This window comes from Rhinatrema bivittatum, unplaced genomic scaffold (assembly GCF_901001135.1).
Source record: "Rhinatrema bivittatum unplaced genomic scaffold, aRhiBiv1.1, whole genome shotgun sequence".
In the NCBI taxonomy this organism is placed as follows: Eukaryota; Metazoa; Chordata; class Amphibia; order Gymnophiona; family Rhinatrematidae; genus Rhinatrema; species Rhinatrema bivittatum.
The window spans coordinates 37739-52723 of NW_021820708.1; the positions used below are offsets into that span (position 1 = coordinate 37739).

Below are 14985 nucleotides of genomic sequence, written 5' to 3' on the forward strand. Positions count from 1 at the left end.
ATATATTGAAAAGGGTAGATGAGAGGGAGGATCCTTGTGGAACTCCTTGCGAAAGGCTGAAGTGGGAAGATTCAGAGTTGCCTATTTTGACAGAGAATTGTCTATATGGCCTTGGCCAGAGACGATATCCACCAGGGGCGCCGTCGTGTGAAGACTATGGGCTGCCTCCTCCCTCCCCCTGCCCTGGCAGTAAAGAGCAGTGGTCCATGGGGCCACAAAAACTATCAGTCTCCTCTTCCCTCCTGCTGCTCCGGCAATGAAGAACAGCGTGGCGTGCACTTCTGATCCCTCCCCGCCCCAGCAATGAAGAGCAGCACCACAAAATACATTCGTCTCCTCCTCCCCACCCTGATAGTGCAAAGCAGCAGGGCCCACACTCGGGATCATTCCCCGCCCCAGCAATGAAAAGCAGTGCGGCCTGCGGGGGCCATGAAAACCACTAACTTCCTCCTCTTTCCTCTCCCAGCCCGGCAGTGAGGAGTAGTGCAGCAGGGCCTCAAGCAACAGCAATGAAGAGCAATGTGGCTCGGATGTGAGAGCCTGTTGTGTGTGTGTACATGACTGAGCATGCGAGACGGCGTAGGAGCACGTATTATTGAACATGTGAGAGAGCATATGAACATGTGTGTATGACTGAACATGTGTGAGTATGAGCATGTGTAAGAACGTATGAACATGCATGAATTGAGCATGTGAGAGTGAACAAACATGTGCGCATATAGTTGAGCATAAGAGCACAAATAAGCATATGTGTATATAGGGTTAAGCATGGGTTAGAGAGAGCTTATGAGCATGTGTGAATGAGTGCGCATGACTGTGTGTGACTGAGCACAGGAGACTGAACAAGCGAGTATGTGTGCGTAGATGATTGAGCAAGTGAGAGAGAGAGTTTGTATACAACAACCCCCACCCCACTCCCTGCTAATTCATGACAAGCTCAGGGCCTCTGAAAATCAAAATTTCCCAGCTATGAACAGTAGGGGATTTTTTTTATCATTAGTTTTAATTATTGGATGTTATTTGATGTATCAGCTGTTTTGAAATATTTATGGACATTTGGAAATGGATACAGATAAGAGGTTTTAAATATTAGAAGTTCTCTTTGTCAGTTTTTGGAAATCTTTATCATTTTCATTAGTATGGTTTTACTGTTATAATTTATATTTCCTGATTTTGTTTGATGTTTTATGAGGGATGGTGATGTTTCTGTTTTTCCATAGTTGCACTGCATACAGAATCTGTCTTGTAGTGGTTTCCAGTTCAGTTTTGGTCTGCATGTTTCTATTTAAACGTTATGGTCTCTCTGTTCACGATTTGGTGAGGGCGTGTCTGTTCAGCATGTGTGAACGAAGTGAGGTGTTCTGCTGGCACCTAGTGTCTGTGTGGAGATCCATAGCAGCCTGGCTTGTTCTATTTTCCTAATAGGAGGGGTATTGGTGTTTCAGGGCCTGGTGTAGTATTTGCAGGGTTGCCCTTTCATAGGTAGCTGCTTACTTTTTATATGCTGGCAGTTAATGTTCTTTTGGTATATGAGATTTAGTACATTGTAATTGTAATTCAGTGTACTCATGGCTTTGTGAGGGCCAAGCCTACCGTTTTTTATTATGTATGTTTTATCTGTATCCTGCTACGATCATTGGAGAGGCGGGTAACTCATATTTTTAAAGTAAATAAATAAATACACCTAACATGCACTACCATAGGCTTCATTCCATATGGGTCCAAGTGTCTGTTTTTAAAGGTTTTCTGGTTGGCACCACCGCAATGCATGTAAATATAATATATGTTGTTGTGATTTGTTTTACCTAAGAATGTCCTTTTCATGTAAAATCTAGTATTATAAATGCATAATTTGTAATTGTGTGTGGGGAGGGTGTGGCCGGGAGAGGGGTGACACCTCGTGGTTGGATTGGGGGCCCATGATTGCATGGCCCCCAGCCCAGAACGTACACCGCAAGTTGGGAGGGGAAAAAAAAAGATGCCCGGTAATTGTGAGTGAAGGCTCCTGGAGCCAGGATCTCTGTGCTGGTTCCAAGTGAGCTGGAAGCCCGAAGGAGCAGGAGAAAACCCATGGGTCACAATAAAAATAAAATCAAAGCCCCTCCCCCCCCCCCACTGTTAAAATCAAAGACATTTAACAGCGTTTCGCAGCTCGTGGTGTTTATGTTGTGTTCAGGGTGAGGGCGCACTTTTTCATTTGGGCATAGGTGCCAAATCACCTGGCTGCTGCTTTGCCCCTCTTCATTTTTATTTAAACCATGTGGCTTTATCGGGCAAGGCTCAGAGTATTATAGAAACATAGAAATGACGGCAGAAAAAGACCAATCGGCCCATCCAGTCTGCCCAGCAAACTCCCATACTTATAAGAACATGCCATACTGGGTCAGACCAAGGGGCCATCAAGCCCAGCATCCTGTTTCCAACAGAGGCCAATCCAGGCCATAAGAACCTGGCAAGTACCCAAAAACTAAGTCTATTCCATGTAACCATTGCTAATGGCAGTGGCTATTCTCTAAGTGACCTTAATAGCAGGTAATGAACTTATCCAATCCTTTTTTAAACACAGCTACACTAACTGCACTAACCACATCCTCTGGCAACAAATTCCAGAGTTTAATTGTGCGTTGAGTAAAAAAGAACTTTCTCCAATTAGTTTTAAATGTGCTACATGCTAACTTCATGGAGTGTCCCCTAGTCCTTCTATTATCCGAAAGAGTAAATAACCGATTCACATCTACCTGTTCTAGACCTCTCATGATTTTAAACACCTCTATCATATCCCCCCTCAGCCATCTCTTCTCCAAGCTGAAAAGTCCTAACCTCTTTAGTCTTTCCTCATAGGGGAGTTGTTCCATTCCCCTTATTTTCCCATCCTTATCTCTTTCATTATTTTCCCATACTTATCTGTTTCACCAACCACCAAGTTCAGGGCCCTTGTTGGTAACTGTTTGATTCAAATTTCCTGCCACCCCCTGCCGCTGATGCAGAGAGTAATGTTGGAGTTGCATCAAAGGTAAATCATAAGGCTTAATGGTTAAGGGTAGTAACCGCCGCATCAAGCAAGTTACCCCGATGCTTGTTTACCCAGACTGCACAGATAAATGCCGTGTTGGATGCTGTCTGAATGTAAATCCTGTTTTCCACATTTCCCCCTCACTGCTCAAAGCTCGAGTTTAGAGAAATAAATCCAAGCCTGGCAAAAATTCAGTTATTTTAAAGGTCTAAAGAAACAAATCTTGGAGAGGGGCAGGTGATGCTCATTGATTCTGGGCAGTGTAGAGTGGGACACTTCCGACGTTGAGACTTTGGGTTTGCCCAGGGTGCTTTGAGGCCTTGGTGGCACAGCTATCTCCGTCCAGGTCGCATTAGCATGCGGATGGGAAGGTTTCTAAAGAGGTGAGGGGCCTGGTATTAGAGCTCCCTATCAGGGTACTATGTGGTTGCGGAGAGCCTGCCCAGTCGTGCATTGTTAACAGCAGCAGTGCTGTATCTGTAGAGATGGGCGACACTCCCTCTGAACCTGTTCTCTCTCAGTCACTAGGGGCCAGCCGTTCAAGTCTGTCAGTGCCGGCCTCTCTCCACCCCCAAAATACCAAACCTTCACTCCAACAGCAGGAGTCAAACTACTCCAGAATTCGCCTTACCTGCCTAGCAGCAAAGTATTAATCCTTTCACTGAACTAGCCCTGAGGTTCAGCAAACCTTTAAAATCGGGTTGAGATGGTGGAGGGAAGTTTTTGAGCTTGGGTGCCATGCAGTGCTGGCCTGAGCCTGTTTATGGGGGGGGGGGGAGGGGGTGTCAGTGTCAGGAGCATTTAATTTACTGGTCACTCTGGAGACCTCGGAGAGCTGCTAGAGCTGGTTATGCCACTCGTGTCACAGGCTCCCCATTACTAAGGCGTGATTTTACCACCACACCAGGCCTAGTAGGTCCTGGAAATGCTTTTATATGCCAGTGAACATACAGGATGTGGCAGGGGAGCTGGATTTTTTTTTCTTCTTTCGCTGACAGTTTCCTATACCTTCCCTTGAGCTTCCAATCCATTCGGGACCTGCACTATGGCGTCATGAGTCCCTATTTTTAACCCTCTCCCACCTCATATTTAGCCACTTTTCTACCAACTGTAGCAAGCAGCATTGCAAAGCCAACCCAAGCAGTGTGAGGACATCTCTTACACCATTAGAGAAACCACTGGCAACAAGTACACAGACCTGGGTGCGGAAGAGACAAAGAATAGGTGAGGCATGGCCTCCATTGTGTTATAAGGCCAGAGCAGCAGGCAGTAGGATATCAGGGGGTTTATTCAAGGGCTACGTCCTGCACAGGATGAGCTATGGCAGTTACAACGGGTGCTCAGCTTGAGCTAATCACCTCCTGGGCTGAAGACAGAGCATCCTACCAAGACAGTGCAGCAGGACAGATTGCATGACAAGCGGACAGCTGCCAGAGGCGCAAGGTACCATGGATTGCCGTTCTGTGGTTTAGCTGCCAAATGAAATCACGAAATATATTTTCCTAGTGCTGCTACAAAGAAAAGCATTCAACTTCCAATATAGTCTGCAGCTTATGACGACAACAAAAGGGACTTTGGATTTTGGCCGCCGCAGGGAAAGATGGCACAGGGTAACGCCCCTGGCAGCATGTGCTCTCACTTCCCTATCAGTGCCACTGGTGTAGCACGAGACTCCTTGGATCAGAACTGGCCCCCATTACCTATTACCAGGAAGGCTAAGCTGTGACTTTTGTAGAGAACTGCACCACAGCCCCTAGGATCCAATCCCATTTGCCCCATTACACATAAGACACCTGCTGACAACAGTCTGGCATTTGTGGTTTTCAAAGAAAGGAAAATAATCTAGCTTTAGAAACTGGCATCGTACAGGAGATGGAAGCATGGCTGAGACTCTGGGATAACTTGGAGATAAAATGAATCTTATGGAATCAGAGCATCGTCTGTGAAACAGGTGCATTTGGAAGAGACACTCTTACAGACACAGTCCTCTTGGCTGCAGCTTGCATTTCTTGCAGTCTCCTCAAGGTAAGAGTCCGGCTGGGTGAACCTGACGAGAGGGATCAGATCATACAGGAATGAGATTTTGAGTCACTGACTTACCCACAGAGTCTGGTCCCGAGGCCCCTCCACTGGACGCCTCCTCGAGCATTGCAGACCGAAGGTCTGTGTAGGACGGGGCAATGCTGGGACTGCTGGTGTCCTCTGAATGGGTTGTCCAACTGCTCTCAGAGGTCAGAGAGCGTCTCCCATAGGTACCGGATGCGAGACCATTCCTGTCTGATGTTTTTAGGGGTAAGACCAAAAGAGTAAATGATTCAGGACTGCTTTGCGACTTGCAGTTTTACATAATAATTAGAATTTATATACAGCACTTTTCCTTCAAACAGGATTTCGGTGCTCTTTGCAAGTGAATACTTCAGCAACAGGTAATCAGCCACCTCTGGGATGGAAACTGTGATGTTCGATCTATACGACAGCATTATCATTATTCTCATGCACTCTTGGTTAAATTAGGCAATCTATGAAGGTCTCTTAAGCCATGGGAGAGTGGGTCGCCCCGCTGTGCTGAGGGCTCCAGGTGTCTGCAGTACATTCAGCCTCCTTTTCTGCATCTGTGGGAACCCTGGCACAGTTAATCCTGGGAGAGCATTCTTCAAAAGGGAAATGCAGCTATATCTCCATTATTCATCCTTCAATGTGTTACAGCCTGTTATTCTGTCAGGGGAAAGCAAGCAGCAGGAAGCAGAAACAGTTCAAAGCAGTCACAAACTCACCTGCATCTCCGTTCTGCTGCTTCCTGCTCTCTTTTTTTTTTGTCCCAATCTATTTTATTTCCTACATATTCCGAGTCTTTTTGGAGCAGAAGATGTTCTGGCAGTGGGTATTACACAAACACAGAGGTCCTCCCCCGCAGACATAAAGAGTGAGCCCAGTTAATACCAAGCACCCTGATGCCTTGCCAAAGGGGAGACCACAAGCAATTACCCTGCTCGCTCATCCCTAAAAGCAGCCCTGGGTGTGCTGCAGGTTTTAAAGTCCTCTCTCCCTGAGCCCGCTCTTCAGGACCTGCATTAGATATTATCACGTTGGGGGCTTAGCCATCAGCAGAGCAGTTCATGGTGATAGGAGCAGCTTTCAAAACTGTCAAACCTTTGGGAATTCTGAGGTGGGGTTGGGATTGAGGAGGGTGTGGATATGGATTTTAGATTTCTTAATTTCTCCTGCCTATTTATTGCTCTTTTGTGGTATACCACTTAAGGCACTTTATAAATGCAAACCCAAACGGAAAGAAACAATAATTAGCTCAGGGGTGAGAGAAAAATCAGATCTTAATGAATGTGTTGACTGAATTATTTACATTCTATTAGTACTGAAGCTTTACTAAACAAGACAGCAGAAACAGGAAGAGTCTCAGACACAAGTTCTACTCCCAGCTCTGCCACCGACTCTCTATGTGACGTCGGGTGAATCACTGAATCTCGTAAGAACCTAAGAAGTGCCAGGCTGGGTCAGTCCAAGATCCATCGAGCCCAGCATCCTGTCTCTGACAGAGGCCACTCAAGGTCACAAGTACCCGGCAGATCCCATAAAGTAATCCAATTCCTGTTACTCACGCCCAGGGATAGCAATGGCTTTCTTTAGTCTTCCTGACTAATAATGTGCTAGGGACTTTTTCTCCAGGAACTCGTCCAAACCTTTTTTAAACCCCCTGTGCTACTCCCCTTGATCACGTCCTCCGACCACAGATTCCACAGCTTGATCATGCGCTGAGTGAAAAAGCACTTTCTATTATTTGTTTTCAATCTTCTGGTTCGTTTCATGGAGTGTCCATTTGTTTTAGCATTAATTGAAAGGGTAAATAACTATCCCTTACTTACCCAGCCACTCGTGATTTTATAAACTTCTATCCTGTCCCCTCTCAGCTAGCTGTCTCTTTTCCAAGCTGAAGAGCCCGCGCCGGCATAGCCTCTCATCACAGTAAAGATATTTTATCCCCTTTATCATTTCCATCACCTTCCTCTGCATCTTTTTTAGTTTTTCTCTGTCTTTCTTTAGTTGGGGTGACCAGAACTGCACACAATACTCAAGATGAGGTTGTACCATGGAGCGATACAGAGGCAATAAGATATTTTGGGTTTAATTCTTCATTTCTTTTTGGATTATTCCTAACATTCAATTCACTTTTTTGACTGCCACTGTTCCTTGAGCTGAGGATTTCAATGTATTGTCCACAAGGACTCCAAGGTCCTTTTCCTGGGTAGTGACTCAGAACCCAGCATCATATACCTGTAGTTGGGATTATTTTTCGCTATGTGCATCTCTGCATTTTTCTTTAATACATTTCATCTGCCATTCAGTTGCTCAGTCTCCCAATCACACAAGGTCCTTCTGCATTTTCTCAAAATTCACTTTTCTTTTTTTAAACAACTTTGAATAATTTTGGGTCATCTGCAAATCTGATCACTTCACTCGTTCTTTTTCCAGATCATTTATGAATATGTTAAACAGCACAGGTCCCAGGACCGATCCCTGTGGTTCTCCACGAAGGACCTTTCTCCATTTGGAAAACCGATTATTTAGTCCTGCTCTGTTTCCAGCCTTTTAACCAGTTACCAGTCCACAATCGGACAATGTCTCCTACCCCACGAGGAGTCAGAAGCTTTCTGAATATCCACTATATCAAGCAGCTCTCCTTTAGTACGTGTTTATGAAACATGAGTCTCAGTTCCAATCTTAGCAATGTGATACTAGGCAAGTGCCGGAGGGCCCAAATCACTGAGCTTCTTCCAGCCTTAAAGCGACTCGAGCCTTTTATGCCCCTGTGCCTCGCTCTGCCCAGCAGGGATTCAGTCGCATTGATGATGCAGTCTGGGTGCCAGAAATGTGATGTTAAAAGGAATGCTACCATCTGATATGAATTGTCTGTGATGCCAGCTCTCTTCAGCCTGGAGCAGAATCAGAATTGGCAGGAGGAAATTGGGAATTGGCGTAGAGAGGGAGGGAGAGAAGGGGGTTGCCATACAATCAGGTCTCATCCTTCAGGCCTCCTGCCGGGGAAGGGGGAGGACATACACTGCTGACAGGACATGAGTTAAGCTATCCAAGTCGCAGACACCTCCCCCTTTGTTATGCAGAGTATGGAGGAATGGGTTGCCAGGGAGCCCGGACCATCCCCCTCCTCCTGCCACACAAAATAATAGTTTGAAAATGCAGAAGGGATCCAAGCTAAGCCAGTCCCCTGCCCCCAGCCTCCAAAGGGCTGGGATGAGGGCTCAAGCTTTAATTCCTGGAGATCTGGTCAATAGGACAGAAGGCTCAGACAGAGCCCTAGAACAGCTCTGAACGCCTGTGTGTGGTGTGGAGGGCACAGCAGGGTGCTTTCAAACATCAGGTCCAGCAATGTCTGCTTGATATTCAGCGAGTCGCTTGCCCTCCCTGCTGGTAAATTCTTTTGGGCTGGGACATTGTCACCCATGTCAACAATCCATGACTGTTCTCCAAAACTCACCCACTACTGCCTGGCAGTGACGGACAGGAAGACACTGACATACAAGTGCAGTGCAGACGCGTGCCCATTTTGGTTCAGTGGTGGCAGATTCTCGGTGTCACGATATCTTTCCTGTATGGCCCAATACATTTTGCTTTAGCTGTTTGCCAAGTTATTTCTATTGTATGCACAAAATCTACCAAGCGCTGTATATGTGACATCCAATTCATGACACACACTGCTTCTATATTTTTATCTCATACATGGCTCGTCCCATCTGCTTCTGTTTTTCCAATAATTTGGCACCCTTCATATGACCTGGTTTATGACTAGCACTTTGGTTGAAGGTGTTGTGAGCTGGGAAGCAAGGGGCTGATAGTCAAAAGATGTGTGATTAAAACTGGCTTTTAACCACATAAATATAACTGGTAAATATCCCCCCGCTGTCTGGCTAAAGTTCGTGCACACAAAATTGCTGTGCATACAGATTTATCTGGGCAAAAAAGGGGCTAGGTCAGTCGTGCCCATGCTGGGCTTTTCAAATGTAGCTGTTTAGAGCAATATTCAACTCTAACTAGCTAAGAGCCAGATTCATTAATGCTTTTCTCCCATTTTGTATCAGGTAGTAAATTTGTTCTCATACATGACTGCCCTAAATTTAATCTCACACATTTTAAAAGGTTACGTGCAACTGAATATCTAGATGAAGAGAACTGGTTAACTTTGTCTGCTCTGTTTGCACTACTTCCCACCTGTTTGCCGGAGGGCTGGGGCAGAGCCATTCCATGCCGCCTCTTCAAACTGGACCCAGGTGGTGAGGGACGCAGACAGATCCGACTTCAGAAAGCAAGGCTCCCCGGGTGGAGAATGGCCTCCTGCCTTGTCGGTAGGACCAGCCAGCTCAGACAGACACAGGTGCCCTTGGGTTTCCCCATCCTGCCTCTGATCTTCTTCAGATGGACTTTCGGAGGAAGAGGACGGCCGCTTCTCTGTGCCACCTGTAGCAGAGGAAGGAGCAGACAGAGAGGACAACGCCTGCAGCAGCAGCTCACCAGCACAAGAGCAGAGCAAATGCAGAATCCATCAAAGAAATGTATCTCGTACAAGATCATATTGTAGGAGTATCTCCTAAAAACACCTAGCAACTACAATATAGTTACTTAGCAACCACCGCGATACAGTCAATCTAGCAACTTTATTATGGAAAATTATTGCAAAATGATTATCCCTCTGCCTATACCACTAAATAACCCCTTTGAAAAGGTTGGGTCTGGGATGGGAATTGCAAGATGGTCAGACAGGTTTGACGGATCTGGCTCTCAGCTACATCACCCTCCAACTCCTGTTTACAGTCAGGGTGTACGATGCATCTCTTCAGCCAGCCTTGCAAGGCTTCCCTCTACCCTTCCTCAGCGAGCCATCATATCGCCTCCAGCACCTTCCAGCCCTTTAGATGCTCTTCATTCATGTGGGACTCTGCTTTGGCAGTGCTAGCCTCTGGCCAAGAGAGCAGGACACTGCCCTCACTCAGGCTAATGCAATCAAACGTGCGGTAAAACGGGCAAGGCTATTGAGCACCCGTGTTCTCAACGCGTGCACAATCACCTCTCCTGGGCGCCCGATGCTATATTAAAATGAGCTGCTGTGTTGAAGAAGACGCGCTAGGGAGAAATTGTGCGTCCATCGTGCTCCAGTGCATCAGGTGCCCAGGAGACATGGCTGGGCGCTCAACAGGAGTGTCCATTTTATCCTGCCTCAGTTGATTTGCACACACAATATACACGCACAATAGCAAGGGGTGAAATTGGCCTGGAGTGTGTATATTGTGCATCCAGACATTTTTTTTTTAATGAATCCATTACATTATTTTTTAATTCTTAATCAACACAAGCAGTAGATCTGCTGTTGTCTGTGGTTCCTCCTCTGTGGAGGAACCTCAGAGAACAGTATTTTTTATTTTCTCAGGAGCCCCTGGCTCGTGGTTTGACTTACCACAGTTCTGGGGCTGCAGTTAAATTTTCCCTGTTAGAAAATGTGCGTTGGGTGCCTGGGGATTTACTGCATCAGGAGTAATAGCTAATAGCCTCATCTACATGGAATTTACATGGGATGAGCACTATCAGCTACGCAGTTGTTTGGGTGTGCGTTCTGGATGTGCTAATCCCCTTACTGAATCGGGTGTTAGTCTAGTGCGTCCAAAACATGTGTCCAACCGCTCGTTAACCTGTGTGCTAGGATGGACCCACTTTATTGCATCAGCCCCTCTTCTCTGGGCAGTTTACAGAGATATTGTTTAATCACTACAACAAATGTTAATCCACGACTAAGTCCCAAGGTCTGCGGGAAGCGCGCTAGAAAGCCCCAAAGTCTGAAACATTAAACATGTAACAAAGCAGAGAAATCCATAGGCAAAAAACATTAAAAAAAAAAAAAAAAAGTAATTTTGCCTTATGTAGAAAAATTATTCACCACAGAATATAAAAGAAAAACTGTATACACAAAACAGTGAACAAATAGCAGACGTGGCCCTTTCCATGGTATTCACTAAGTGCCCCTTCTGCCTTTTACTGAGAACTTCTCTCTCTAAGGCCTGTGACAAATACCTGGATTGTGAAGAAGGTGCCCTTCCTGGACAGCCTTAGTTACACAGAGCAGGCTGGCACTTTTCACCCCCTCTAACATAAAATCTCTAGGGCTGTAAAGGGAGGGAGGAAACCCTTACCATTCGAGGGAACAGGACAGGGTGCTTCTTCATTGAAGGACACCCACTCGGACTTGCGGGTGGCAACAACACTCAGCGGTGCCACAGACTGCTCATCCTTTCCTGGGGAAAGCAAAGCCATGGTGGAATCGCCCTCAGAGCGAGAGCGCGTCGGGCCTGGGACTCCTCAAGGGTCCCCCCCAGAGGCTGCCAGGCATCCTGTCATCTACGAGAGAAAAGGCAGACGTCAAGCAGCAGGGCCACCAAACAAGTCCCTCTTTCGGACATTCCCGCATTTCTTCTAAATTTGTACGGTTTCCATTTCAGAGAGAAAGTAATTGGAAGCCCCTCCAGCTTTGCCACTCCCACCAGCCCAGTAGTGTATTAAGTACATTTCTTTAAGAACATAAGAACATGTCATACTGGGTCAGACCAAGGGTCCATCAAGCCCAGCATCCTGTTTCCAACAGTGGCCAATCCAGGCCATAAGAACCTGGCAAGTACCCAAACACTAAGTCTATCCATGTAACCATTGCTAATGGCAGTGGCTATTCTCTAAGTGAACTATTAATAGCAAGTAATGGACTTCTCCTCCAAGAACTTATCCAATCCTTTTTTAAACACAGCTACACTAACTGCACTAACCACATCCTCTGGCAACAAATTCCAGAGCTTTATTGTGCGTTGTATCTGTAAGTTTTCTTCATTGCATGAACAATACGAGGTATAAGACCAAAGGGATGAGCACCGCGTTCATCGTTCACAGCATGATACGCAACCCCTGTTTATTTATTTACTTTAAGTCCTTTTAACCCACAACCTCCTATATATTGTTTGGTGCAGCTAACAATCAAACATACGTAATAAGCACAACACTCACATAATATACAATATAATAAAACATCAGTTATTAAAATTCTAACAAGAAAACATTCTTTTGGAACAAGAATGTTTTCACTCCCTTTCTAAACTTTAATAAATCTTTTTCTAAACGTAAACCCTTAAGGGTAGATTTTAAAATGTGCTTGCGCACGGTTCCCGGCCCGTGCACATGGACGCAGCTATTTTATAACGTGCGTGTGTCAGCGCACGCATGTTATAAAATACGGGTCCCGTGCACACATGCGCTCTGGATTTTAATGTGCACGCACGCATGTGCAGGCAGGTGACCCGCACCACGCACAGGATGGGGAATTTTTTGAATAATACACGTGGCGACGCAACTGGCCTAAACCAGTTCCCTCCCAGTCTGTTTCAATTAAGGAGCGAACTGGGAGGGAACTTCCCTAACCCTACCCACCTTTCCCCCTCTCCTCCCTGACCCCTAAACCTACCCTAGTTATCCCCATATTTTTATTTTAATACTTGCTGCTCCTCCGAAGCAGAAGTAAACGCCGTGCACTGGCCAGCTGCCGGCACGCGCTGTCCTGGCCCGCCCGCCCCTTCCTTTAGGCCCGGCACTTCAGCGTGTATCGGGAGTTACGCGCATGGCCAGGCCCTTTGGAAAACGCATGCGGCGCGCACAGGGCCCAGCCACACGTGTAACCCCTGAAATTTACCCCTGCAAGGCTTTTAAAATCTGGGCATTAGGGAGTGCATTCCATAATACTGGTGCCGCAGAAGATACTGCCCGCCTCTGAATAAAATCAGTTTTCTACTCTAAAAATGAGGCATTATCAATGGCCCGGCCCTCTTAGAACGTAATGACCGCCCGGGCTCATGCCACTTAAATATATTCTTCACTGGGCACGACCTTGTTGAATATATTTGTTTATAAACTATAATCAAAAGTTTAAAATACGAACGGTTCCTTATAGGGGCCCTTGCAAATCCCTTAAAACTGGGGTTATAGGTTCCCAGTACCCTCTACCTCTTATCACTCTGGCAGCGGCAGGCTGCACCAACTGCAAGGGTCATAGAAATTTATCAGACATCCCCCCCCCCCCCCCCAAGATGACCAATCCCTACAGTATGGACCACCGTTCGAAACAGGTAATAAAAGTTTCAGAGGCCTAACTCACTTCAATGTAAAAAACACAGCCTTTAGCACCTGTCTAACATGTGGGGAAAATGTTAAAAGCAGAATCCAATAAAAGCCCTAAACTCCTGGTTTCGAATTAGATTGGAAGGTGGTTTCCCTCATCACTAATTTGTAAGTTCAACAGCAGAGCTTTTTCCCCAGCCCATACAATCTTGGGCTTTGCCACATTAAGAGACAAACCCCCGAACTCCTAACCTTTCTCAAACAACCCAGCAGTAGGGGAGAACTGACCGAACCTCTCAAATCATTGGGAATAATAAAACTGCACATCGTCTGCATAAATACAGTACAGTATTCCCAGACCTTTCAAAAAAGAACCAAACAGTGCCAAAAGGATATCAAACAGCACAGGAGACAGTGCTGAGCCTTATGGTGCCCCCGAGTTTAAGGTTCTCCCAGCTGAAACATCCATACCCTGCTGAACTCTTGATTTCCTCCCATGCAAAAAACTCTCAAACCTTCTGTATTCCCACCTGATGCAGGCGTTTCAACATCAAATTGTAATCTACAGTGCCAAATGCCGCGGAGACATCCAGTTGAACCAGAAACCCAGTTCCCCCGTTATCGATTTGCCTATAAAGGGAGTCCATAAGCAAAGACAACAGATGTTCCTACTAAATCCCTTTCTAAAACCAAACTGATTTTCATCCAATATGGATGCTTCCTCCATAAACTCATCAAGCGGGATCAAGATACATTTTTCTATTATTTTAGCCAATGCAGGCAATTTGATATTAGGCGAAAGTTAGTTAAATCATCACGAGGTATATTCAGATTCTTTTGCACCGGATGCACTGTGGCAAGTTTTAAACAATCTGGCATTACTCCCTCACTTAGCGTTTGCTTAACTATCCTTTTTATTAATGGACAGGAGAAATCTTTCAGACTCAAAACGGCAGGGATCATCGGCAGCCCACTGAACCTGACCAGCCACGTGATTTGTATCAAGGAGACACACTTCATTAAATTCAGACCAAGTGGGGATAACCTCCCTATCAGTAAAGTCACATTCTGGTATTGTTGTGGATAAAAAAACAAGATGACACTGCAAATTCACAATTTTTTCTTCAAAATACTTTGCAAGCCTCTCACTACAAGGATATTTTTTGTGATCCTTTGTCACTTCTTTTGCTAAAGACTTGTGGCTGTTCTCCTAAAACAGGCTCCTTCTGCTTCTTTGCAGGATACCCTTCATTGAATCCACATAAAAATGAATTCGTGCATGAACTTTTGAAACCACAAAGTCCCTTTTTTAAGATGGTTCATCGGAAAAAAAGTAGATTTCAGAGGTAGTTAAAGGTCTGGCAGAGTCAGTGGGGCTCTGCTCTAGAGTTCACCTCCCACAGCCTCTCCTGTGCTCATCTTCCCTTCCTAGATGAGAACATTTCTGAAATGTTAGGTTTTTTTTAAAGACAAGGGCCATGAGGCTGAAATGGTCCCGTCCCCCCCCCCCCGTCCCCCCGACGGCATTCAAATATACCCCCTCCACCCTCTAAAAGAGAAAGTAACTTTTCCAATTAAAAGTTCCTTGCTCTGCAAATTTGAGGCTTGCTTCTGTGCAAGGCAGCCAGCTGCCCTAATATCCTGCTAGAGAGGGAACTTCCCCTCCTGAGGCATGCCATAATGGAAAGCAAAGAAAAAATAACTTTTAAATTAAAAGTTAGCTTCTTCTCTAAAGGGTGTAGCGAGGCTCCTGTGGGAATCTGCACCACCGGCCCAGCTGCCTTAAGAAGCACAGACGC

At 45.8% G+C, this 14985-nt stretch overlaps 1 protein-coding gene across 1 annotated transcript in view; it reads right to left on the reverse strand.

Moving 5' to 3' along the window:
* Window positions 1–4933: 4933 nt before the first annotated feature.
* LOC115081984 (stonin-2-like) overlaps window positions 4934–14985 on the reverse strand; it is a 42743-nt gene continuing 32691 nt past the window's right edge. Inside the window, exons 2-5 of the mRNA XM_029586225.1 lie at window positions 11224–11428; window positions 9254–9499; window positions 5110–5290; window positions 4934–5060 (exon numbers count right to left, since the gene is read on the reverse strand). Coding sequence (XP_029442085.1) covers window positions 4934–5060; window positions 5110–5290; window positions 9254–9499; window positions 11224–11344 — 675 coding nt within the window. The 5' untranslated portion in view covers window positions 11345–11428. The remainder of the gene's footprint in view (window positions 5061–5109; window positions 5291–9253; window positions 9500–11223; window positions 11429–14985) is intronic.